The sequence below is a fragment of the Myotis nattereri genome (genome assembly GCF_964212035.1).
Source record: "Myotis nattereri genome assembly, chromosome: 1".
In the NCBI taxonomy this organism is placed as follows: Eukaryota; Metazoa; Chordata; class Mammalia; order Chiroptera; family Vespertilionidae; genus Myotis; species Myotis nattereri.
The window spans coordinates 21,570,706-21,596,578 of record NC_138075.1 but is presented as its reverse complement, the minus strand read 5'-3'; the positions used below and the strand labels follow the sequence as shown (position 1 = coordinate 21,596,578).

Here is a 25,873-nt window from a genome sequence, read left to right as displayed (position 1 = left end):
CTCCCTGAGCTCTGATTTGAATGAAATTCACGGCCAAAGAGAGGCGTTCCCTGATGCCCCCCTCTTTCCACTCCCACCTCCACCTCACCCCCACAACAGGCAGATCGGTGCCTCTGCTCCATGTTCCTTTAACCGACTCAGATTTCAAGCTTTGCTCTGTCCAGTGTGGTGCTTTGATCTCCAGAAAGCTTCATGTCCCTCTTCTTCACACTCAAAAGCTAACTTTCCCTCCAGAAGGGAAGACGGTCCAGGCATGGTTTAGGGATGGTGAGAAAAGGTGGGGTGCTGTACTAGGTTTCCATGGCAACAGTCTCCCTCATTACTGTCTCCACTTGCAGCTTGGGGAGGGTGGTAAGATGGGGGTGAGTTCTCTTCTCTCTTCTCCTTCCTCCCTCCCCTTCAGGCTGGGTGGCCAGGGGAGTGGACGCCTGTGCCCGACCCAGCCTGCCAGATGGACTCCACCACTCCAAGCTTAGATGCTGGGAGCTTGTAATGGGGGGCCTCCAGGCAGAACAGGAACCCAGGCCAGACCTCCCAACAGCAGCCCTCTTCCCAAATCCCAAAGGCTGTGAACCCCACAAAGAGGACCTCTTGTTTATACCTCCAGGGTCTATACAAGGCCTGGCAAGAGTAGCTACTCAGTGAATTCTTGTTAAGGGTTAAATGAGCAAATGAAAGAACGAGCCAGGGAGCCATCCCCCACGCTAGCCCCTGAGTCTTCATTTCCATTTTCCTACCACACCACGCTCAGTCTCCCCTCTGGGCTCTGCCCACACTTCCCCACCGCACTGTGCTGGTTCCTGCACCTGCTCACGGCTCCCTCTGGAGGTCACATCCTTGCAGAAGGCTCCTCTGACTCCTCCCATAGCTCCCTTTACCCCCGGTGATTGGCTAGGGGGGCATGTGGTAGCCTTTGCCTCCTGGCTTGCATGTCTCCTCAGCGAGGCTCACAGCCTCATGTGGGTGGGGACCAGCCTTCCAGGCCCCCAGAGCCTGGCATGATGCTGGCTTGGGGTAGGTACTCAACCCTTCCTTGTGGGAGGAAGGAAAGGAGAAAGGGATGAAAGGGGGAGGAAGAGAGGGAGGGATGCTTTTGGGATGGGAGAGGATGAGGGAGTGGGAGTTGAGTGGAAAAGAGCAGCATCCAGAAGGCAAACCTCCTTCTCAGAGCCAGATGGGTGCCCAGAGCTCTTCTCAGCCCAGGACCCCTCCCCCCTCCGCATGCATAGTATTAAGCAAATAATAACAGCAGTCCTTACGGTTGTGTAGCAGTTCACCCAGTGCTCTCCCATCCTGGCCTGGGTCCAGTCCCCAGACAGACCCGAGACAGGCTCATAAGCCACTGGCCTCTTTTAAAGGTGAAGATTCAACAAATGGAGCTGGGACCATTGGATAGCCACATGGAAAAAGATGAACTTGGACTCTTATATCACATCATATGTAAAAATTAACTCAAAATGGGTCATAGACTTCAATGTAAGAGCTAACATTATAGGATTTTTTTTAAAACTTATCCTTATTTTGAAAGTATTACAGACATCCCTCCTTCTCCCCCCATTCATCCCACCACCCCTTTCCTGCCCCACTAACATTATAATATTTTAAGGCGCAAAATCTTTAAGACCTTGAGTCAGGCAAAGATTTCTTAGATATGTTACCAAATGTATGGTCCATAAAAGAAAATTGGATGAATTGGACTGTGTCAAAATTCAAAATCTTGATGCTTCAAAAGACACTGTGATGAAAATGAACAGACTGGGAAGGACTATATGTAAAACACACATGTGATAAAGGACGAGCTTCCAGAGCATGGAGATGAGGAAAGGGGCCCTGAGGGATGTCGCTGCCAGAGAGGAGGCCTGGGTAACTGAGCCTGCTGGTCTCCCCACTGTATTTATTCCTTTGCAGCAGCCGGGTAGCTGAGTGGAGCCTCCAGGCCTGAGTTGGCCCCTCGCTGGAGAACTGACCCAGGTAAGAATTCTCACCAAGGCCTTCAGACGCACCAGAGTCGCCTCCCCGCCTCTTTCCCCATCTGCTTCCTCAGCGCGGCTCCCCCCAGTGGCCACCAGCAGAACTGTCGCTTCTGCCGCAGGTGACCAGCACAGTAAGAAAGCTGGATGGATGCCTGCCACATCCACCAAGAGACCCCAGAAATGCCATCCCCGCCACTCCGACCCTCGGGCAGAGGCTGCTAAAACGTACCACGTTCCACATAAACTACTTAAGTTTACATTTTACTAACTGTGTTCGCGTAAACGAGTTAACCAGTGGCCCGGTTATAATAAAACAGTGGGCAGCCTAGGCAGAAGGAGAGGGGAGCAGAAAGTAGGGAAACGTAAGATAAGCAAGAGGCTCCCTGCTCCTGTTAGAGGCTGACTTGGAGGGGAGGAGGGTGACTTTTGTGCTCTTTTTCCTTTTTCTCACTGTGCCTTTCTTCCCTATTTCTGTGAGTTAGCACAGTAAGCCCAGACGCCCAGGCTACCGCCCACCTCCTGCATGCCAGGCCCTTCACCTTTAGTCCCCCTCCATCCCCACCTCCTAACTCTCCCTGGCTCCTGAAACCAGTCCACTCTGTCCCCTGGAACTCTGTGCCCACTTTTCATTTCACAAACACCTCCGTGGTGCTCCCTGTGCTCCAGGCATTGGAACGCTCCCCATCCAACCTGTCTGCGCACTTGTTGGCTTCACCTCCAGAATAGCTCCAAAACCTGCCCACATCTCACTGCCTCTACGGCTTCCATCCTGGTCCGAGCTGCCTTTACCTTCTGCCTGGGTTACTACAGTTTCCTCGAACGGACCCCTCTGCTTCCACTTCTCTGCTTGCCCCCACCTCATTTATTCCCAAGTCAAGGATCCAAGTGAACCTGTTGCCCTAGCCATTTGCCTCAGAGGATAGAGAATCAGACCATGGACTAGAGGGCCGTGGGTTCGATTCTGGTCAAGGTCACGTACCTCAGTTGCAGGCTCAATCCCCGGCCCTGGTTGGTCAGGGCAAGTGCAGGAGGCAACCAATCGATGTGCCTCTCTCACATTGATGTTTCTCTGTCTCTCCCTCCCTTCCACTCTCTCTTTAAAAAAAAATCAATGGAAAAAATGTCCTCAGGTGAGAGGAAAAAAAGTGAATCTGTTAATACATAACTCATTTCATGTCACTCCCTGGCTCACCTCTCCCCCCCCCCCCCCGCCCCCCTCTCCCGCCCCGCCATCTGTGCTCTCATTCTCCCCTGTCCAGCCACCTGGGCTATTTGCTGCTCCTCAGCACCCAGGCAACATCGGCTCTGCCTGCAGTGCCCTGTCCCCTGTAGCTGCATGGTTTGCTCGCTCTCTTCAAGTCTTTGCTCAAATGTCACCCTCTCAGTGTGGCCTGCCCCAATTACACTCTTTCCAGTTCCTACCTCACCCTCCCCCCTGCACTGCTTCTTCCCACCAGAATCCCACAAGGGAGGGGTTTTATTTGTCTTGTTCACTGGTAATCACCAGCATTAGTCTGGCACAAGGCAGTTAGTTGTTCACTAAGTATTTGTTGAATGAATGAATGAATGAATGAATGAATGAATTCATTAGAAAATTCAGTAGAAAAGCCTACTTTTCTTGAATGAAAACAAAGAGTTTCTAGGGTGAGATGAGGTCTGGAGCCCAAACAAATGATCTTTTAAAATCAGGACAACGTTGCAGATAAGCCCAAGCTGTTATCAGTGGCCTCCAGTTTTTACCCACGCCTTCCACTCCCATCCCTGCCTGAAGAACACGGATCCAGTGACCATGAACCCTACAACCAAGTCTTCCCAAAATGCTCAGGCTCCCTGGATTGGCAGGTGCTGATCTCCCGGGTTCGAGGTCAACAGACAGTGACGTTTACTGAGCATTTCTTACCTAATTTTTGTGCTCTTTCTCACCCAATTTAGTCTTTGGAGCCATTGCCTCTTCTAGGAACTGGGCCTGAGAATTGTAGGACTTTAGAGGTGAGCACCAGGGAGCCCTGTCTGTGTGGGTGTCCCGTGAATGCAGTGGCTCCATCCTCTGCACCTCATATTTCCACTCAGATCTGATCCACCTTTATGAAGTTTGCTCACTTATATCCAGGAAAAGCTTCACAGAGGTAGAACTAAGAACATTGAGATGTGCATTTTACAATTCTCTTTGTAAAGGGATCAAGTGGTGCAAAATGTACTCGCTCCCCAGCGAGCTGGGATATTCTGCCATCATGGCCCTGGGTTCGAGGAGGTTGTTCTCTTACAGGGAGGGGCTGCGTGCCATCTCAGGGCAACCCTCCTGCCTCCATCAGTTCCAAGCGGGCACTGGGTGCTCGGTGCACCTCCCCCAACTCCCCAGCAGGCTCCTGCGTCTTGCAGAGAGATTCCTGTGTCTGACCCAGACACCCCTCTGTTCCCCAGGGAGCCTCACAGGATGGCTGCCTCGTCGGGCAACCTGAATGTGGTGGAAAAGGCGAAGAACCTGACGGAGGATGACTGCTTTCGCTCTCGGAGCACCGTCCTACAGGGGCAGCCCTTCGGGGGCATCCCCACCGTGCTGGTCATCAACATCATCCTGTGGGTGGTGAGTCCTGGGCAGGGCCATGGGCAGACGGGAGGTGTCTTCTGGGGGCAGACAGTCGAACTTTCACAAGTGATGCCACAGGGGCCCCAGCTGTTCAATGGACACCAGCCACAGTGTGGGGACTCCCTGAATGACAGTCCCACCCAGGGTGGCCCTGGTGGGCCTTGGGGAGGAGGGGCTCGAAGCACAGGCTGCCCTCCATGTGCCATTGTCCAGAGGCCCCCCTGGCAGTGCCCTGGGGCCTCCCGGCACCCTCCCCTTGCTGATTTCTTCAAGGGGAGTCTTGCTCGATAGTCCTAAACATGCCGCAGTGCCTTCATTCAACAAACGCTGAGCATCCACTCTGCACCCTGAAGCTGCTGGGCACTGGGCTTCCAGAGTTGGAAAGGCGGGCCTCCCCGACAGCTGGCGACCTCGTGGGGGAGTCCCAGGACCTCAGGACAGGGTCTCTGCAGGGAAGTCCTGGGCCCGGCCAGGGAAGGCATCACAAGCTTCTTGCCCCATCTCTCCCTTCCTGGCCTGCAGCTCGTCATTTTCATTTACTCCTTCCTCCGGAAAGCCGCGTGGGACTATGGGCGCCTGGGTCTGCTGATACACAATGACAGGTGAGGAGGCGCTGGGGTCATGCCCAGAGCTGCTTGCTCCCTGGAGAATGTGCTCTGACCCGTGCCCAAGCAGTCATTAGGGTCACGTCAGCGGGTGGCATCTCATCCCCCATCCCCTCCCCTGCCCTGCCCTGCCCCTGCTGACACGAAGGTGACTTGGAGGGCAGCCATCTCTGGGCACAGGCCGCTTTTTCCCCAGACTCAGGCTTTCTGGATCCCGTGACTCCCAAGAGGTGTTGGGCACCTGGAAACAGGGGTGATCACCTGTGTATCCAAAGCTGTGTGCTCAGCAAACGAGCTCGGGGTGTCTGCTACTGGGCAGGAGGTGACTGCAGCCCTCGGCCCAGGGGGCAGGCGGGAAGCAAGGCGGGCACCTGAGGCCTCTGCTCTCCTTTTCCTCCGGCAGCCTGGCCTCGCTGATCTACGGGGAGCAGAGTGAGAAGACGTCTCCCTCGGATATTCCCCTGGAGATGGAGCACAAGGACAAGGTGAGTGCTAGGTAGGCCCGGCCGGGCGGGGTGGGGGTCCTGGCTCAGCAGTAGCCCTACTGTGTGCAGGAAGGACCATGGTCCTAATTAAGGGCTTTGAAGTCAGCCAGACCCACCCACTTCTGGCAATGTGACCGTGGACACATTCCTCAGCTTTGCCAAGCCTGTTTCCCGATCGGAAAAATGGAGATCGCAGCTGTACCTGCCTCCTAGGGTGCCAAGGAAGCCTGAGGTGGTTCTCATGCTGTAAAGGGGCTTTAGAAACTAATATGTCTACTCTTCCCAACTCTCCAGCCCTTCTCGCAGCCACAATCCTGCCCCAAGCTCCCACTCTGAGCCGAGGACTCACCTTCTTCTTCACATAGAAGATTCGAGATATCAGGCAGGACCTCCCAACCCGCCCGTCCTTCCTTCTCTTTCCTGTCGAATGCCACTCCTCCGCTGGGGCCTGTTTGTTCATTCAGCCAGTTGCTGGGAGCACCTGCCGTGGGCCAGCCAATGGTCTGGAGGCTGGGCACTGGGCAGGGAGTAAAATGGAGCCAGTCTTGCCTCCTGGCACTTTCTCCCTGGGTGAGACACAGACAGAGGCATACAGGGCAGTGGTAAGTGTGTGAAGGAAAAAGGGACAAGGAAGGCAGTCCGAAGGATGGAACGGAGCTGAGGTACCACAGACAGTGGTCAGGGATGATGTGGGCCCTAAGATGACATTTGAGCAGGACTGAAAGGTAGAGAGGGAGGGAGCCGTGAAAACTTCCCTTGCCCCCCCAAAACCCCCAAAACAGCCGGTCTCCCCCTGCCCTGCCATAGCCGCCGTGTGTGCTATATTTTCTCACCTCCCATACACTCCTCAGCTCCCTCCAATGTGGCTTCCACCCCCCCCCCCCCCCACACTCCACAGATGGTTAATCCCCCTCCCTGGTTCCCTGGTCCAGACAGCCCCAAGGTCATCGTGGTCCCAGGCCGGGTGACCCAGGGGACGTTCCTCAGCTCTCGTCTCATCTCTCAGAGCAGCTGACCCTGTAGTCCATCCTCCCCGTCTTGAGAAGGCACTTCTGGTTGCTTCGGTCGACTTCATGCTTTCTGAGTTTTCCTTCTACCTCTGTCTGTTCCCCCCACGCCGGGAGCCCCCACAGCTGACCCCAGACCCTCGCCTCCTCCCCCTCACGGCAATGTCATCCCACTCGTGACTTCAGTTGCCACCTCTACACGGATCCCTCCTACGTCTCCATCTCCAGCTAAGCCTTCCTCTGGGCTCCTGCCCCCTTTATCCAATGGCCTCAACACATCTCCACATGCCCTGGCCGGTGTGGCTCAGAGGATGGGGCGTCGTCCCGGGCACCAAAGGCTATCAGTTTGATTCCCAGTCAAGGGTACATGCCCGGGTTGTGGGCTGGATCCCGGTGGGGGCGTGCAGGAGGCAGCCAGTTGATGCTGTCCTCACATTGCTGTTTCTCTCTGTGTGTCCTTCTCCATTCCTCTCTCTCTAAAAACCAACAAATTAGTTTAAAAACTACATCCACATGAATACTGTAAAGGCACTTGCATTGAATATGTCCACACAGGCCATGATCTCCCTCCCTGGCTCCCTGCTCTCAGGCTCTTCCCACCATCCACCAGGCGCGCCTCCTGTGCTCTTGCCCAGGCCCCTGGGCACGACCAGCTCATGACCCCGTTGTGTGGCTTTGACCTTCTCGGCTTTGTTTCCCTCCACCTCTGCCCCATCCCTGTCCAGGCCCCTGTCAGTCTCTTGCTTGGATGACTGCAGTGGCTGTAACTGATTTCTAGGTCCACACCGACCCCGGACCCCATCCAGAGTGATCCACATGAGTGGGGACACCCATTCCCCTGCTAAAACTTCCGTGGCTTCCTAATGCTCTTGGTGTAAATTCCTAGTGCACCTTTATCTCGTGGTTTGGCCTCTTGCCCACTTGTCAGTCTATCTCCTTCCAACTCCTTCACCCCTGACCCCTGGCCATCTTTTGGATCAGGGGTGGGAACGTCCAGCCAGTGGGCTGTATAAGGCCTGTGGAATCATTTGGCCAGGCCCTGCCAAGGCATTAATTAGGGGTGAGTTAATTAAGTGTTTGACCAAAGGTAGCAGGCTGATTTTTAAGTTGATAATTTTGTATGGCCTGAGAATGATGTTAAAAAAAATTACATATGGCCCTTGGGAGGAAAAAGCTTCCCCACCCCTGTTTTAGAGCCTCAAAAGTGCCACCTCCCTCCCCTGCTCTTCCCTCTCCACCTCCCCCACTGGCCCTCTCTGAGCCAACACACCCACCCTTGTTAGACTCCAGCTCAAGCACCACTTCCCCACCCCATCGGGGTCCAGATCCTTTGCTATCTACTCACAGGGAAAGCATCCCTTTTCTTCAGCGCCCCTAACGCGGCCTGTAATGATACACCCACCCCGCAGCCCAGTGTGGGCGCTTCCCAGTGAGAGCCAGTGCTGACCTGGGCTAGCTCACTGCTGTCCCAGCACCAGCCCAGCCTGTGGGGTATTAGGACTTGACACAGCTCTAGCTGTTGGGTGCAAGGAGTAAGTAGAACCATATTCCTTCTGGTCATCCCTCCAAGAGAGCGGGTCCCTTTACCTGCCAGGATCTCTCGATGGGAGTGGGAGCCTCAGGCAGGTTCCTCCTCCGCAGAGCAAGGAAAGTCACTCCTGCCTCTTGAGGTGGCTCTTGGGTTTATTTTTAGAAACAACACTTTGGTTGGTATTTTTAATTTTTGTACAGTGACAAAAATCATTTTATTTTTAAAGTATTAAGAGAAAAATCATGGCAGCTAAAGGGCGGTCAAACTGAAGAGAGTAGAAGTTCGTTCCACAAGGAGGGCGAGTGCCCCAGCCTGGGTGAGGGACTGAGCCGGGCTGAGGGGTGTGGGAAGCAAACCGTCTCGCCAGGTGCCCGAGCCTGTCAGGGCAGCGGGCATTACCCCATATGGCAGAGTGGGGAGGATGTGGCCACCAAGAGGGGTGCGGTGAACTGGCCACTGTCACTGGGTCTTGCCAGCTAAGCTGGCCCCTGGAACTTGTGGCCATTTCCTGCATGGGGTGGGGAGAAGACGAGAGGCGGTTCTCGGGCCCAGTGTTCAGCTGTTAAGTTCTATGAATGCCTCTCAGAGCTGCGATGTGTATGCAGGTGTGTATGGATGTATGTGCGCATGTGTGTGTGTGTGTGTGTGTGTGAGAGAGAGAGAGAGAGAGAGAGAGAGAGAGAGAGAGAGAGAGAGAGAGAGATGGGTCCACACGTGCTCACCCATCTGTGTCGAAGTGATTTTCATGGGTACATAGGCCACGCTTCTCCTTCCCAGCTCTGCCCTGTGCTGTACCCTGTGACGTGGTTCCGGGAAGGTGTGTGCGTAACCAGGAGGGGCTGTCAGCAAACCTACTTGTCCTGTAGTAAACCACAGCCCTGTCTGCCCAGGGCTGAGCTGTAGAGAGACTCCATGCAGTGAGGAGTGGCCGCAGGACTCAGCCCCACTCTCATCTAGCTGTTCCCCGCTCCCTGGGGACCTTCCCATTCGCTGCTGCCCTCATCCTGCTATTCCTTACTGTGGTGCTGACTCATTCCTGGGCATCTGACCTTACTTTAGTTCCCCAGCTATGCCCTGGGGAATGGTCCCCCCTGAGGTGCACTGTCCCCGTGGACATTCCCACTGTCAACCAACTCAACACAGGAACAGGGACTTAGAAGGTGGGCCTTATGCCGAAGGGAGCAAGGAACATCCTTCATTCCTTGTTTGCCTGCCCCTCATTGTTTCCTTTGGGGACACCCCCCTTCCCAATCTGTGTGGCTCCAGGGACCGTCAGCCAATGGGCCTGCCTGGTTCACTGATGTGCTTCCCCCCAAATGAGGACAACCTTTTCCAAGGTTTTGTCAAACCCCCTGGGGGCCCAGAAGGAAGCATGCACCAGGGTAACTTACCCAGCTGCCAGACCTGGCAGCTCTTACAGCACTGGGCCCCAGTCAGCCCTCATCATGCTCTTCCCAAGCAGCCTCCCACTCTAGGCCCTCCCAGCCCCGCCCCCAAGGCCCAGGCTACCTTTCTCCACCACGCAGACACTCCAGACAGCCAGAGCCCCAGAGAAAGGCATACGAACGGGACCCTCAGATGCAAGAGAAGAAACCCAACTCACACTAGTGTTACAACAAAGGCTAATGTGTGGCTTTGAGGTGGGGAGGTCCAAGAGAAGCAGCTGCCTCAGGTACAGCTGGATCCAGCAAGTCTAGTGTTGTCACCAGGATCCCCTCTCTGGTCCTCTCTCTTCTGAACCGGCTTTTTCTCAGACAAGATCCTGCATGTGGCATGGAAGAGGGCGCCAAGCCACTCCAGGCTGCGTGGCATTTACCAAAGTGCAGGAACCCTCTCTCCCAACACCCATATCAATCCCCTTAGGAGAATCCTGACTGGCCCTAGTTGGGTCATGCTCCTGATGGTCACCTGACCATGTTGGCAGCTGCCTACTTGATGGACAGCCTGGGCACTGGGCTACCTGCATGGGGGAGGGCCATTTCCCAGAAGGAAGCATTCAGAGGCAGATGGAAAGCAACTGATGTGCACCCCAGAAAGAGTCCCGTCTCTCTCTCCGGCCCAAGCATCATTTCCTGTAACAGGATGCCAGACGGCAGGAATATCAACTCCCTCACGGGGAGACATCTTTCTCAGCAGTCACCACCGGTCCAGCCCGAATCGGCCTCCTCCCAGGTCTCGGGCTCTTTCTCTTGCCTGGGAAGGAGAGCCGCATGGACGCTGCCTGCTGCCTGGGATGATGTGGCTGCCTGGGTTCCCAGAGCTGGGTGGGGCTGGCCCAGGCCTGGATTTTCTCACACTTCCTCTCCTTTCCCCCCAGGGCTCCTATGCCTGGTTCATCAACACCATCACCATGAAGTAAGTGCCTGAGCTTTCTGAGCTTGTGACAGCAGAGCGGCCTTCTTGGGGGAGGGTGGGCGGAGCCTCCTACCTGCATGCTGGCCTGGGCCTGATCTCTGTGTCCCCATCCCCCCTCCCCCCTCCTTGTGGCTCAGGCAGAGGACGCTCTCCGGGGTTGCAGTTGGTGACATGGGACCTGGATGTGGCCCACAGCCCACTTTATCTCTGCCCCAGCCCTCAAGAAAGGGCCACGTCCACATGCTCATAAACATGCTTTCAGGAACTCCGCACCAGGAAAAGGACACCCCAGTGCTGTTTGTCAAAATGGGGGGGAAACCCACTGGGCAGAAGGGTGGGCTTTCTCTCTCAACCTCGGCGCCTGAGGGACAGCCCCTCGCCCTCCTCACCTTCGGGACCTCCTTAGTGCCAGACCCATCTGGTGAGGAGTCAGACCCCTAGTGACTGTTGTCCCGATCCTCCCATCCAGCCAAACACTTCAGTCAAGCAAATACTTTCCAGAGCTCTGTGGCCCACTGCGTGTGTATACATATGCGCCCACACGCATGCACACGTGCACACATGCACACATGCACACAGCTCTGACTCCACCTCAGAGCCCTGCACGCTCCTGGGCGCGCTCTAAATATCCCCATTCATCCTGCCCTGCTTGTCCTTCAAACTCCTCCTCCAGGTTCCTTTCCTGCCTGGTGATGCCTGCCCTGGGCTGTAACCTCACTGTCCCCGCACCCCACCCCCACCCCCAGGCCACCTACACAAGGGAGGCCTGCTAATTTGCTTCTTTGCAAAGACTCGGAGGACTTCTTTCTCGTGGGCCTCCACACCCACCATTCAAGGGCTTTGCTGGGAGCATCCGCACATTGTCCCAAGCCCCCAACTGGGTGAGCCACACCAGGGCGGCTCTCTTTCCCCAGACTGTTGAAGGGCCCAGGAACTGTGGGAGCACAGGGCAGCCTGGCTGGGCCTTGGGAATCCAAGCCAGGCTTACGACCAACAGCCTCTGGTGTTGAGCCCCAACCCCACTGATGGGGAGTTCCCCAGGGCCTTGGCGTCCAGTCTTCTTTCATGATTCCTCCGAGTCCCCAGAAAGCGATGTGGCAAATGGGTGTGTGGTTCAGGAAGCTTAGCCCCATGTGGGAGGAAGCAGAGAGGAGACTTTTATTTCTTGGCGCCTCCTCTAGTTTTGCTTTGTTAACTTTTAAAGCATGCACAAGCTCACATAAATACATTTCATTAAGAGAAACATACATGTCCGCCTTCAGTCTCTCACGCCCCTCTTCGCGAACCCCTCCGCAGAGGCAAACCCTGTCAACAGTTTCCGGGGAATTTTCTTTTCTTTCCAACCAGCATTTACTATTTTTGCATTTTAAAAACAACCGATAATGCATCTGAACATTCAGAGTCTGTATGGGCTGGCTCTAGGCTCCTGGGTTAGCAAATTCATGAATGATGGGCAGGGCATGATGGCAAATCAGGCAGCCCTTTGCATGGGAAAGAGGGAGGAAAAACTGGATGAATGGGCCTGCCCATGCTGACCACATCCTCAGGTCTGGGAGCAAAGGTTAGTTTGAGGCCGACTTTCTGGATTCTCTCTGCTGTTTGCTGACATGTCAGTGGATATACACAGGGCAGGGGAGAAAGTGTCTGTGTTGGGAGAGGGGAACATACATGCAAAACATAAAGCTTATGTAGTAGGTGTCTGTGTGATGTGCATGTGAGTGTGAAATAAAAGATGCAGGTCACTACGTTGGTCAAATCAGTATGTACAGCTGTTCGTGTGTGCACACCTGGACCTGGAGGTCAGTGGGAAGTCAGTGTGTATGGGCGGAGGGGGGAGGGTGTGTCTGTGTGAGAATCCTCTTCCCGCTGCCCCCACGGCACCCAAAGGCCCCTCCATCAGAAACACATGAACACATGACCTGGGAGGGGAGGAGGGCTGGGCAGTGCACTGTGCATCCTGCTGACTTTGAGAGCAATGTCTAGAAGACAGCTCAATACACTTACTGAGCAGGGACAAGGAGGCCAGAGGCCCAGTGCATAAAGGCCATGCAGTCTAGTTGGAGAAGCAAAGGGTTAACAGGACTTACTACAAAGACCTAAGAATTGCTGTGCAAAGGGCATTTAGGAGAGCAAGAAATTCTAGGAGGATCAGGAGAAGCAGAGTTTTGAGCTAGGCCTTGAAGGATGGGAAGAATTTCACCACTGTGATGTGAAAGCCCATCAAAATAAAGACTTGTGTGAGCAAAGGTTTGGGGCAGAGATGGGCAGGGAATGTCCCGAATGGTGATTCTTTGGATGTGGCTAGAAGCAAGGGTACATGGCAAGAGAGGAGCTCACTGTTTGGGCTGGAAGGGTCAGCTGGGATCTTGGCTACCATACTGAGAATCTCAGCGTGATGGAGATCTAGAGGCAGTAGCGAGCTAATCCCTATTTCTGAGCAGGAAACTCAGGATGGTGTCTGTTTATAGATAGGAGTGTGGGGTGGGGGATTGGTGAATGGCAGCTGGGAAAGTTCAAAGGTGAGGTGAGCAGCTGCTCACACAGATGCATATATAGGGTATCCCTAAAAATGTATGCAAACGCTTTGAATAATTATAAAGGAAGTATTTATTAAAATACATTTCATTTAACAGCTATCAGCTCTTAAAGTATGTATACATCTTTTTCGACACTGTATATCTCACAATTCTATATCCATTCCACCTTTAATAGACGTTTAGGTTGTTTCCAGTTTGGGACTATTACAAATAATGCATCTATGGAATCCTTATGCATGTCTTTTGATGCACAGGTGCATGCATTTCTGTTGGATATAAACCTAGGAATGGAATTGCTAGGTCATAGGATGGGCGTATATTCAGTTTCTAACTTTGGCCAATCTGGCAGTATGAAGTGATATCTCGTTGTGATTTTAAGTGCTCCTTTTTAATGTAAAGAATTAAAATAAATAATTTGTTAAAAGTAGGATGCATCTTGATGCACCTAGTGGTTTGTCAGTTGCCTGCACCTTAGCAAGCACTTAAAATGCTTGAAGACGCAAGAAAAAGACCAAATGAATGCCTGATTTCAAGAGTGTTCTGTATTAAGTGTGGCAGAGCCTCTAACTTTGCTATGCCTGTGGAATTCAGTGAAATACGTTTCAGGCATAACAGAGGCCTTAAAAAGAAGGGTGATATTTCAAAAAAATTCAAACTTCAGGTTAAGGTGGTAATCTTCTCTCCCTTTCCTCTCCCTCCCTCTCCCCACCCCTGACTTAAGCTGTGGCCACATTGGCTCCTGAGGAGTGTCCTTGTCTATGTCTCTTCCAGGAACAGAGATCTGATCAGCAAATGTGGAGATGATGCCCGCATTTACATCACGTTCCAGTATCATCTCATCATCTACGTGCTCATCCTCTGCATCCCCTCCTTGGGCATTATTCTGCCCATCAACTACAGCGGGAATGTGCTGGGTAGGCAGCGCTCAGCAGGCCCTGGGCCTGGGCCCCTAGACCTGAGAGGCAGCCTGGTAGGCAGGACAGAACTTAGGTCCTGGGAGTCTAGAAATCTACATTTTAATTCCACTTCTCAGAATTAGTTATGTGACCTAGCAGCCTATCCTTCAGTCTTCTCACCTGGAGACTGGAAATGATACCTCCTTTGTCACAAGTTTAACCCAGAGCCTGGCACCTAGCAGACACCCAGGAATAATTCAGTCTAGAACTGAATGCTGCCACCCCATACCTCACCTGGCCAGGTGTTCCTGGAAGCCCTTTTATGATGTAAAGTCCCTGAACCTGAGTTCTTCCTGTATCCACTCTGATGGACAGATCATAAGTGCAGAATTTGTCTCATAAGGCGTCTCCCCACACTTGTTATAAAACAGAGTAAATCCTTTTGACAAAATAGCATCGTGGGTGAAGGCTTGGGCTTCAAAGACAGAAAAACCTTGATTCCCCAACTTTGACCCACATCTCCTTCCCAGAAAATACCTTTGCCCAATCTAGCAAATTATTTAATCTTGTCTTTGGTAAGTCCATTTCCCCAGGGCTCCGTTTCCTGGACTGTCATGAGGATTGGGAGATGATGCGTGTTGAGTGCCTGGCACAATGCCTGATGCAGTAGGTGCTCGGTGAATAACAGCCAGTGTTTCATTTAGAAACAGGAAGATGGACAGAGCTGTAGGAAGGCTGTACAGCGAGGTCGTCTAGAATAGCACCTTCAATGCCCCGGTGGTGGCCAGTTTTACTCTAATTGCTCAGGTTTCTACTTATTTTTCCTCAGGCCACAGGTAGGCCTCAGTGAACTCAACATAGCACAGTCTGCATGCCTTTAGATACCACCACCCGAGCAAACTGCTGATCCTGTCTTTCCAGAGTCTCATCCTAAGCTAGTGCGTTGGCAATGTCAGTATAACACGGGATCTCACAAAACATGGAGCTGTCTCCACGGACAAACACACTTAGCCAGAAGGATTTTTCTCTGTCCGAAAGAGGGAGCATCACATTTTCTGGAGTTTCGGGTCCTTGTCATTGTTGCCAGTGGTAACAGTGCTGCTAATTTCATTATTCCACTCATGGCCTGGTTCCCTCAACAAGCATTAACGGGCGTCAGTTATGTGTCAGTCGTGCTCTGGGGACGCCACACCAAGACTCGGTCTTGCCTGATGGCCAAGGAGCCCCCATCAGCAGGCCCAGGGGAAAGAAGAGGCGTCTGCCGTTTCTGTTGGGAGCTGGGGAGAAGCTCTGGGGAGCTAGAAGGAAGAGCAGGTCGCAGGCCAGCATCCCTGGGCACTCATTCGAGAGCCTTGAATACTGGCTCCCCATGGCAATCGAGGAGCCGGGCTTGAGGACAGCAACTTTCTTCTCTTGCAGACTGGCACAGTCACTTTGGTCGGACCACCATTGTCAATATCTCCACAGAGTAGGTACCTGATCCTCTTACCTCCCATTCTACGGGCTGGGAGTGTTGGTGGGGAGAGAAGGTTCAACGTGAGGTACATAGCGTGGGCACCATTTTGCTGATAAGAAAGGCCTGATTTCCTTGGGAACCCAGGCCCTCAGTGAGATGCCAGTAGTTATATTCTCTTTGTGGGGCAGAACTCATGGTGTCCCAGTGTTCCCTATAAAGGGCGGAACTACCCAAACCAGCCATTCCTGAAGACTTGGAAAGATGTCCCTATTTGCTTAGTCAGTTCCCAACAGGCAAAGACCCCATAATAGCCAATAATTAAGGTATTGCTTCCCTGCCCCAAAATAGGGCCAGGTAGTCGAGTGAAGCATAGGCCTGATTCCCACAGTGGAGGGATGGAGGAACCTGGGTTCAGGCCCCACCTCTGCCACTAGGTGCCCTGGGTCTGGGACAGTGCACCCACCCCTCTGAGCTTCATCCCTAGTTTGTGGTGGGCGAAGGACTGTTGGACATGATCTCTAAGCCCCCTCCAGCCCTCATGGTCCAGGAACCATGGGTTTTAACCTCAGCCAAACCAAAGGGTGGTCAAATCAATTTGTACTGAGCCCAGTGGAGCCCTGCTGGTCATGCTGAGAAAATAGATGCACTAGGTGCCTTGGCCAGGTGGGGCCAACTTCCTGAGAAAGCAGAAGCAGCAGTTCCAGCAGGTGTGAGTGGGGGTTCATACACTCCTGCCCCGCCTCCCCTCCCCCACCCCTCTGCCTCTGCCTCCACACCCCTGCAATGCACCAAACTCCCCAATCAGCAGAATGGGGTCATGGTCTCCTTTCACCTCCCTTTCAGCCATCTCCTCCTGGGGTGCCGCCAACCCCAGAGCAGAGCTTACCAGCTTCTCCCCGGGCCATCACTCTTGTGAGGAACCTACACCTTCCTGGCAATTCTATATAAGGCAGTAGAGTCTTCAACATCCATAAATCCATATTGGCAGAGAGCCAGAGTGTTCCTTAGAGATCACATAACCTTGCCCCCTCTGAGGAACCTGAGGGTCGACACTAGATGAGGAATGTTAGGTGAATGTCAGGCACCAGGACGAGTGGTGAGGAGGTATTTTGAGACAAGGCAGCCTTTTTCTCCTCCAACCGCCCCAAATAAGGTGGGCCCTATTTCTGAACACTCATCCTGGCCAGATGCCTGGGGCCAGCATCACTTGGGCCCAAAGCTCAAGTGCCCCCACTCTTCCTGCCCCAGGGGAGGTGTCATGAATCGGTGGGCCCTCCTTCCTCCAGGCCTGAGTATGACCCCAGATTCCCTCATCCCAGAGGTCGGTTAGCTGTGGGGATCTGAGCCACAGCCACTGGCAGCACGACATAGTAGTGAAGAGTCCAAGGGCTGCTGCTATGGCTAGGAGGGACCTAGGGAGATCACCTACCACCCTGACCCTCAGGGTGACACGAAGATAGTCACCTAGTGTGAGAGTCTAGTGCAGCCGTGGGCAAACTACGGCCCGCAGGCCGGATCCAGCCCTTTTGAAATGAATAAAACTAAAAAAAAAAAAAGACCGTACCCTTTTATGTAATGATGTTTACCTTGAATTTATATTAGTTCACACAAACACTCCATCCATGCTTTTGTTCCGGCCCTCCGGTCCAGTTTAAGAACCCATTGTGGCCCTCGAGTCAAAAAGTTTGCCCACCCCTGATAGTCCCACCCTGAGGGGAGACTGTGGGTCTGGCATATAGTAAGCACTCAATGAATGTTAGCTTCATTAGCGGGCGGGATACCCCCATCTCGCCCTCGCCATCCCTTCCAAAGACCCCGAGTGTCTGGAAGCAACAGAGGGGCATCCTGGGGATTCTGTGTGGGTGGGAGAGGGGGTCCTGGGGATTCTGTGTGGGTGGGAGAAGGGGTCCTGGTGGGACTGTGTGGGTGGGAGAGGGGGTCCTGGGGATTCTGTGTGGGTGAGAGAGGGGGTCCTGGGGATTCTGTGTGGGTGGGAGAGGGGGTCCTGGGGATTCTGTGTGGGTGGGAGAGGGGGTCCTGGGGATTCTGTGTGGGTGGGAGAGGGGGTCCTGGGGATTCTGTGTGGGTGGGAGAGGGGGTCCTGGGGATTCTGTGTGGGTGGGAGAAGGGAATCTGGGGATTCTGTGTGGGTGGGAGAAGGGAATCTGGGGAGACTGTGTGGGTGGGAGAGGGGGTCCTGTGGAGACTGTGTGGGTGGGAGAGGGGGTCCTGGGGAGATTGTGTGGGTGGGAGAGGGGGTCCTGGGGGAACTGTGTGGGTGGGAGAGGGGGTCCTGGAGAGACTGTGTGGGTGGGAGAGGGGGTCCTGGGGAGACTGTGTGGGTGGGAGAGGGGGTCCTGGGGAGACTGTGTGGGTGGGAGACGGGGTCCTGGGGGGACTGTGGGTGGGAGAGGGGGTCCTGGGGAGACTGTGTGGGTGGGAGAGGGGGTCCTGGGAGATTGTGGGTGGGAGAGGGGGTCCTGGGGAGACTGTGTGGGTGGGAGAGGGGGTCCTGGCAGGGCTGTGTGGGTGGGAGAGGGGGTTCTGGGGGGGCTGTGTGGGTGGGAGAGGGGGTCCTGGGAGACTGTGGGTGGGAGAGGGGTCTCACCTCCTGTGTCTTGCCCCTGGCAGTAATAAGATCCTGTGGCTGCACACCTCCTTTGCCTTCTTGTACTTCATCACCAACCTCCTCTTCATGGCTCATCACTGCTTAGGGTTTGTGCCCAGGAGGAACTCCAAGGTAAGTGAAAGGAGCTGCCAGAACTGCTCCCTCCCAGCTGGAGCCCCTCCCCAGCTGGACCTCCCCACTCCCAGCCTCAGAGGCTTCTCAGTGGGGCACATTCTGCAGCCCTGTAGGGAGAAGTCTCTCCTTAGCCCTCTGAACTGCACAGCCATCCCAGTCGTGAAACCACTGACTCACTTCCAAACTGGTTGGTAATTAGCTGCTCCCTGGTGCCTCCTACCCCTGCACTCTTGCTGCCCCGTCCCCTCTCTAGAGATCCCTGGACCTCCTCACCGTCTGAAAACTCAAAAGTTAAGAAACCCCTAGCCCAGCAGGGCTCTGCATCCTCAGTGGCCAGTGTCTCCTGCTGAACCACTGGGTACCGTAAATATTTTCACTAGCCTGGCCCACTCCAACCATGCCCAACCTCCTTGGCCTTCCAAAGTCTTCCTAAATTCAGCAACCCCATGTCTTGCCCCTGTGTCTCCCCACTGTCTTGGTTTGGGTTACCCTTATCCCATCTCCCATTCAGACCCCGAGACAAGGATTTGAGTGGCATTGGTTTATTTGGGAGGTGATTCCCAGGAAAGACCACTGGACCCTGGGGGGCGGGGGGAGGGCAGTAGGACTAGGAGGAAAGACCTCTGATAAAGGGGCCGGAAGAGGCAATTCACCACTGTGGGAGCCAGCCCCTAGTCCCATGAGAAACGCTGAGAATTGGCCTCTAATCCCATGGGAAACGCTGAGAATCGGAGTAGAGTGTGTGCCCTAGAGCTGCTGAAGCTAGTGGGGAGAGTCACCTACTCCCTCTCCATCGCTGGCTGAGGGCTGTGTTTGGAGCTTTAACTCTTCTTCACTCCTTGCTCTGCATGTGGGCTGGGCAAGCTGCCAAGGTCAGGAAAGAGGCCCCGTGTTTGAAGTGCTTGGGCGTCTTTGGGGTGTGAGGGGAGCGCCCAGGGGCTGTGGGCAGGCACCGCAAGGGGAGGGGCGTGCGTGGTGCGGCTCTGGTGGGGAAGGGAACCAGCTCAGAGGAACATCCCTGGCTCCTGCCCTCAGCCTTTCAAAGGTTCAATGGAGTGGAATCCGCTCCTTCGAGGCCATCCATCCTGATGAGCTGATTGACTTGACCTCACCCCAGAACCCCAATCCACAAACCCCTGAAAGAGCACCCCAAAGGCTTCTGCCTTCCAGGCCTGGCAAGTAGCAGGCCTGCTCTAGATGCTGCAGGGCCCCCCAAAGCCCCAGACATCCAGGTCCCGAGTAAGCAGTCTTCCTTCTCCATGTACCCTCCCCACCTAGGTCACAAGGACACTGATGATCACCTATGTCCCCAGAAGCATCCAAGACCCTGATATCATCATAAAGCATTTTCAGTAAGTGGGTTGGATGGACTAAGCATGGATGGCCTCCTCCCAGTAACCCTGCCTGGATTCTTCTGTGGGTAGTGAGTCAGCACAGGAGGGTGAGGTGAGAGACACCCCAGGTGGTAGCTCACCCTGGACTGGGCTAAAGATCAGCCTTTCAGAATGGGGGAGTCCTAGAGCCACAGCAGGTCTTCTAAAGTCAGGGGTTCCCTGCATAGCATGGGTATTGTGGGGGAGCTAGTTTTCCTTTCCCTCGTCACTCCAACTACGAGCCCAGGGTGTTCCTGGGCCACAGTCACCTAGGATAAGTCATCTTGGGGCATCTGTTGTCACCCAAGTGTCCAGCCCCAGGAGCTCTCTCTCTCTCTCTCTCTCTCTCTCTCCATGAGCAGTCATTCTAGCTCTGCCCCTGGGCCCTGTTCTGGGTCATCTGGGAAGGATGTGGCAAATCTCAGATTACAGGGATCAACCCCAAAGTTTGGCTTTAAGAGCAAGAGCTGGATTCTCCATCCAAGACTCAGGAACCATAGGCAGCTGAGCCCCCAGCTCTGTGGGCTGTAGCTCTGGGCCCAGGGTGGTGTGGCACATCCTCAGCTCCACAGCTGGCTCAGCATCCATGTTTGTGGCTGCAGCGAGGCCTATCCAGGGTGCGTAGTGACCAGAGTCCACTTCTGCTATAACGTCAGGACCCTCATTGACTTGGACGATCAAAGGTGAGGCTGCAGCGGGGCCATCTGCCTCTGGGATGGGGGTAAAATGGGAGGGTGTGGCTCCGCTGACTCCTGACTACAAGACCCTCCCGCTCCCCATTGCCTGCCGCTGACAGGCGCCATGCGATGCGGGGCCGGCTCTACTACACGGCCAAGGCCAAGAGGCATGGGAGAGTGATGATCAGGATCCACCCCTGTTCCCGCTTGTGCTTTTGCAAATGTTGGACCTGCTTCAAAGAGGTAAGTGGCACAGGTATCCGGGGACACAACAGAGGAAGGGCTGGGGCCCTGGGTCTCCAGGCTCTGTCCAGGGCTCAGGAAGTGGCCCAGCCTGCACCCTCAGACCCCAGGCCCTGCCTTCCTCCCCACCCCTCCTGCCTCCGTGGAGAATGTAGAGGAGGGACCAGGGAGGCTTGCTTTGTCCCACTTCTAGTCTTGGATGGGAGGACCAGAGAGAAAACACTGGGCTGCAGTAGCCTGCCAGGCCTCGGGCCTTCGAAGAGATAGGACAGGAACACTTGAAGGCAGTGGGCTTCGTCTTATCACCCACCCATTGTGGCTGGAAGGCAGCCTCGAGACTCGAACACTTGCTTCAGGGCAGCACTGAGCTCTAGTCAGAGAAAGAATCAACCCCCTTTCCTGAAAATGCTGCAAACATACCCTTTCACTCCTCTGGAGTCCACTCAAAATCCAAAAGCACCCCTAACCCCCAGCTGTGCCTCACTTTCCCCAGACCTAGAAGCAGGGAGCTAGTTTTAGAGTTGAAGCCTCTTCCTGTTCTAGAGTTGGGTGCTTTGAGCCCACCTGGGTCCTGAGCCAGGCTTCCCTGGGAGCTGGGAATGAACGGAGGCCTCGGGCCCACTGCCCTGTGTCCAGGCAAGGCCTTCCCGGAGCTCTGCCCCCAGCTCTGAGGGCCCCTCTCTCCCAGGTAGACGCAGAGCAATATTACAGTGAGCTGGAGGAGCAGCTGACCGATGAATTCAACGCTGAGCTCAGCCGCGTTCCGCTGAAGCGTCTGGACCTGATCTTTGTCACCTTCCAGGACACCAGGATGGCGACGCGGTGAATGTCCCATGCCAGGAGTGGGCCTCTGCTTCTCTGAAGCTACCTCCTTCCCTGAATTTCAGCCAAGGGGAGGATGAGAGAGCCTCTCTCCAGTTTGCAATATCCTGCCCTCCCCAGCCCCTGCATGTCCTCACAGGCAGCGCCATCTCCTGCCCAGAGCAGGGCCACACCCTTTCCCCCAGGGGCCAGCTCAGCTTGTCTCTGGTTACACCAGGTCCTGAGCGCCTCACTCCCCTATTTCCTTGCCGCAATCACAGGAGTGGTCAGAGTAGCCTTTGAACTCTTGGTTCCTCTTCTGGGACAAGAACGATACCCATTTTCTCCCTCATCACTCATCATCCGCTCCTCACCACAAGTGACAGTCAGGGTAGAGAAGACCAGCTTGCATTTCTCCTCTCCTGCTGCAGGCCTCCCCACTCCTGGCCTTCAGCCTCCTCTCTCCCGGACCCCAGCCTCTGGCAGCCCCACCTTAATAAGGAGTGGATTATGTCCACTCTAGAATGTTCTGGACGGATCCTTAGATCCTTAGGACTGGATCAAATAGGCAAGAGCCCCAGAATCAGCCTCTTGAGGGTCGCGGGGGCCCACCTCTCCCTGAGGAGCCTGATCATGGACAACACTGTCCTCGCCCACCCAGCCCTACAAAGGAGCAGTGGGATAGCCTAGCAATTAGTCACGAATAATTGTGTGCAACTTTGCAAATCTCAAATTTCTTATCTGTCAAATTTGCTTATTTAGATCTTCCCTGTCCAGCTCCCAGAGGCTTAAGAAAGGATATATGTTCTAATTAGTGTGCGTGTTCTATGAAACACTGCGTCTACATAAGACTGTGCTTCTTATGTTCTGAGACATGGTTAATTACGGCGGAAGTGTGGAGGAGAAGGCCAAGATGGGGTCCTTTATGTGTGTGTCTTCAGGCACCTCAATTTAGTAATCTGTGCCATTGGGATTATGTTAATCACCAACAAGCACAGTGCTGGACGCACAGAAAGAACTCCGTGATTGGCAGATATTGCTAATTGGATGAGGGTGAAATTAGTACCTCCCCTGTCAAGCTGTGAGAAAGAAAATGTCTTGGTGTTATCTCTGCTGTCAAGGGGCCAAGACATTAACTGAGAGCCATGTGGTCTCCCCCCTTCCTGGGCAGTCCCTCCCTCTAACACCCCTTTCCTCCAGCGACTAGACCTCAGGATCTTCCCACTTCTAAGGGCCTGGGAGACATATCGAAGGCTTCAAGAGGCCCCAGGAAGTGTATGAGCCCCCACCTGGGGAACCCTGGCATGAGACCCCCCAAGCCTGTCATCTTCACCCCTAGACTTCTGTCTCCTTCCCCCATCTCGGCAGCATCCTGAGGGACTACAAGTTCGTCCAGTGTGGGGTGCGCCCCCAGCAGTCCTCGGTGACCACCATCATCAAATCCCACCGCTGGAGGGTTGCCTTTGCCCCGCACCCCAAAGACATTATTTGGTAAGCCCCCTCTTCCGCCCCCTCCCCTTTGAGACTGAAGAAGGCAACGGGCAAGAGGACGGAAGATGAATCGGGCCCACTTTCTTGCCCATTTACGGCCCCCTCTGGACTGGGCCATATCCTCTCCTGAGGACCCCAGCCTCTGCCACCCCCAAGCCCACCCCACCACAGGTGAGGACGGCACCAACTCCTGGGGGAAAGGTTTCTCCTGTAGAGAGAACTCATCTATTTTTTTGGCTCACCTGTGTGATATATTGAGAGCTTTTACAAAGGCTATGATTGAGGGAAAGGTCCAGAGCCAGTGGCATGCAGGTCTAGGTCCAAGAGGCTGAATGAGACCAGGGCAGCCTGGCCCAGAGCTGGCATGCAGGAAATGACATGTGGGCTCTGTCGAAGGGCTGGGACCTGGGGTCCTAAGTGCATCTCTTTCATCCATCCCTCCCAGGAAACACCTGTCTGTCCGCCGCTTCAAATGGTGGGCCCGCTTCATCGTAATCAACACCCTCCTCTTCTTCCTCTTCTTCTTCCTCACCACTCCCGCCATCATCATCAACACCATCGACATGTATAACGTCACTCGCCCCCTCGAGAAGCTACAGGTACCTCCTCTGCTCAGGCCAGCCTGGGGCGCCAGGGAGGGGAAGGAAGAACTTAGAGGAGGATGGAATGGGGGGCCCACGAGGACATGGATGCAGAGCCCATGCACCAACACTTTGGTGGAGGTGGCATCAGGGTAAATGGTGGATGGAGTTTCCTTTGTTCTAAAGGGGACGAATACTCGTTGCTGCCCATCTTAGGGACTGGGACTGGGAAGCAAAGGGAGAGTGGGGGAGCTGCAGAGAGGTTCTGGGGTGAGTTTGGAGGAAAAGGATGGTCTAGTCCAGTGGTTCTCAGCCTTCCTAATGCCGCGACCCTTTCATGCAGTTCCTCATGTTGTGGTGACCCCCAATTTCATTGTTACAAATTGAACTAATTAAAGCACAGTGATTAATCACAAAAACAATATGTAATTATATATGTGTTTTCCGATAGTCTTAGGCGACCCCTGTAGAAGGGTCATTCGACCCCCAAAGGGGTCGCGACCCACAGGTTGAGAACCGCTGGTCTAGTCACTCGTGGGCTCAGAGAGCTTTTTTAGATCCACCGTCCAGGCCTAACGGTGCAGAAAGGGCAGCGGAAGGCATGGCAGGTGTGGCAGCTCTGGTCCCCCACGTTCTAGAGCGGGGCCCGTGTGTGAGGGATAGGGTTGAGGGTGGGAAGAGTGCGGTAAGCTCCAGCACAGCCTTCTGGTAGAAGGAACACCCCAGATCTGTGTTGAATCCCTCACTTCCAAGATGGGAGTGCTGGGCCCACAGGAGCCATTCCTGAGTCAGAAGATGCTCCATACTGACAGGGGGTCCAGGAACCAAGCTGGCCCATTCCAAATTCTATAGCCTCAGGCTGTTGTCACAGGCCTAGAAGGCCTCTTTTCAGATTATCCTCACACACACTTTCTCTCTCTCTCTCTCTCTCTCTCTCTCTCTCTCTCTCTCTCTCTCTCTCGCTTACTTGGGCCCTCCTTTGTCATCTTCACGATAGGCTCCAGGCAGGAGCTCCACAGCTCTCCCTGGGGATTCGTTATATATATTATTGATCTCAGAGAGGAATGGAGAGGGAGCGAGAGAGAACCATCAATGATGAGAATCACCGATCTGCTGCCTCCTGCACACCCCACACCAGGAATCGAGCCCGCAACCCGGGCATGTGCCTTGACCTGGAATTGAACTGTGACCTCCTGGTTCATCACTGAGCCATGCAGGCTGGCCTCCCTGGGGATTCTTTATTCACATCCTCCCCCTTTTTGCCACTTCTCACACAGCATCACATTAAACACAGTGTCATTTCCCTGAGGTATGAGACATGAGTGACAGCAGCTGGTTCTGGTCCAGGCTGTCCCTCCAGCGACCTTAGCATAGAAGGTCTATGCCCCTTGGATGCCACTTGACCTTAGGATGGGAGCCTCTGTGTGCCACCAGCCAAGCCGACCCCTGGCCAGGAAGGCAAGTGAGAAGGATCAGGCCCACTGTGCACCTCAGGGAAACCAGGCCTGCGCTGGGACCAAGCTGGAGAAGAGGCCAGGTGTGCGGAAGAAGGCAGAGGAAGCCTGGAAGGAGAAGGGGCCTTCTTGCACTGATGTCTCTCTCCCTCTCCTGCCCCGCCCCTGCAGAACCCGATCATAACCCAGTTCTTCCCCTCCCTGATGCTCTGGGCCTTTACAGTGATATTGCCTCTGATCGTCTTCTTCTCTGTCTTCCTGGAGGCCCACTGGACCAGGTGAGCTGGGGCCTCCTCTCCAAGACCTGTTCTTCCCAGCCCTTCCCCTGTCCTCCCCCCACCACCCACTAGCCTGGTGCTCTGTCCTCCCATCTGGCCTAAGGAAAGGAATTGGATACCCAAAGCCATCCCAAAAGGGTAAGGGGAGGGCTGCATCGTCTCTGGGTCTCTGGCCTCAGGAATGCTGAGACAGGGCCACTGTATAAGAGATGTGGGGCCAAAACCAGGTGTCCTTGGGCGAGAGCGTCCAGCTGTGCACTGAGGGGGTGGAGCTGTGGGCAGAGAGGAGAGAGCAGGACTGGTTTGGAGAATGTCCAGAAGGCTGCTATGGCCAGCGCAGAGGAGCCCGTGAATTCAAACTGACTGTGGACCCATCTAGCCCATACAGGGCCCACATTTTAAGCAATCAGGAACCATTTCCCATGGGTGAGCCCTAGTAGTTCTATGGTGGCTAATTGGATGGAAAGTATTTATTATATCCTGGGCAGGTGGACCTGCTCTGGTCTGAGGGCTACATGGGTCTCAAAAGTTATTTCCTGCACCAACGTTCCTACCATCCTCCCGGCAGCAAGCCAGGAGGTTTGTCCTAACAAATCCTTCCTGGTGTCTCCTGTGGCCAAGAGCAGGGCTTGTGTTGATCATTAAAACGCCAAAGGTATTTTGAATATCATTGGTAATGTCCCTTTAACTATGTGGCACAGATGCCTCCCCTTCCTGTGCCCAGGGTAGGTAGCACTAGTTGATCATGCGATGCTTTCCTGCTGCTGCCAGGCACAGCACGCCTCACAGTCCTCCATGGA

The 25,873-nt window shown here is 54.4% G+C and overlaps 1 protein-coding gene across 1 annotated transcript in view; it reads left to right on the top strand.

Moving 5' to 3' along the window:
- TMEM63C (transmembrane protein 63C) overlaps positions 1-25,873 on the top strand; it is a 63,936-nt gene that overhangs the window by 27,476 nt on the left and 10,587 nt on the right. The window contains exons 3-17 of the mRNA XM_081098165.1: positions 1,909-1,971; positions 4,395-4,557; positions 5,083-5,162; positions 5,569-5,650; positions 10,506-10,543; positions 13,852-13,994; positions 15,396-15,444; positions 18,064-18,172; positions 19,454-19,527; positions 20,151-20,231; positions 20,345-20,468; positions 21,157-21,290; positions 22,638-22,760; positions 23,206-23,359; positions 24,967-25,073. Of these exons, the coding sequence (XP_080954291.1) occupies positions 4,408-4,557; positions 5,083-5,162; positions 5,569-5,650; positions 10,506-10,543; positions 13,852-13,994; positions 15,396-15,444; positions 18,064-18,172; positions 19,454-19,527; positions 20,151-20,231; positions 20,345-20,468; positions 21,157-21,290; positions 22,638-22,760; positions 23,206-23,359; positions 24,967-25,073 (1,448 nt within the window). The 5' untranslated portion in view covers positions 1,909-1,971; positions 4,395-4,407. The remainder of the gene's footprint in view (positions 1-1,908; positions 1,972-4,394; positions 4,558-5,082; positions 5,163-5,568; positions 5,651-10,505; positions 10,544-13,851; positions 13,995-15,395; positions 15,445-18,063; positions 18,173-19,453; positions 19,528-20,150; positions 20,232-20,344; positions 20,469-21,156; positions 21,291-22,637; positions 22,761-23,205; positions 23,360-24,966; positions 25,074-25,873) is intronic.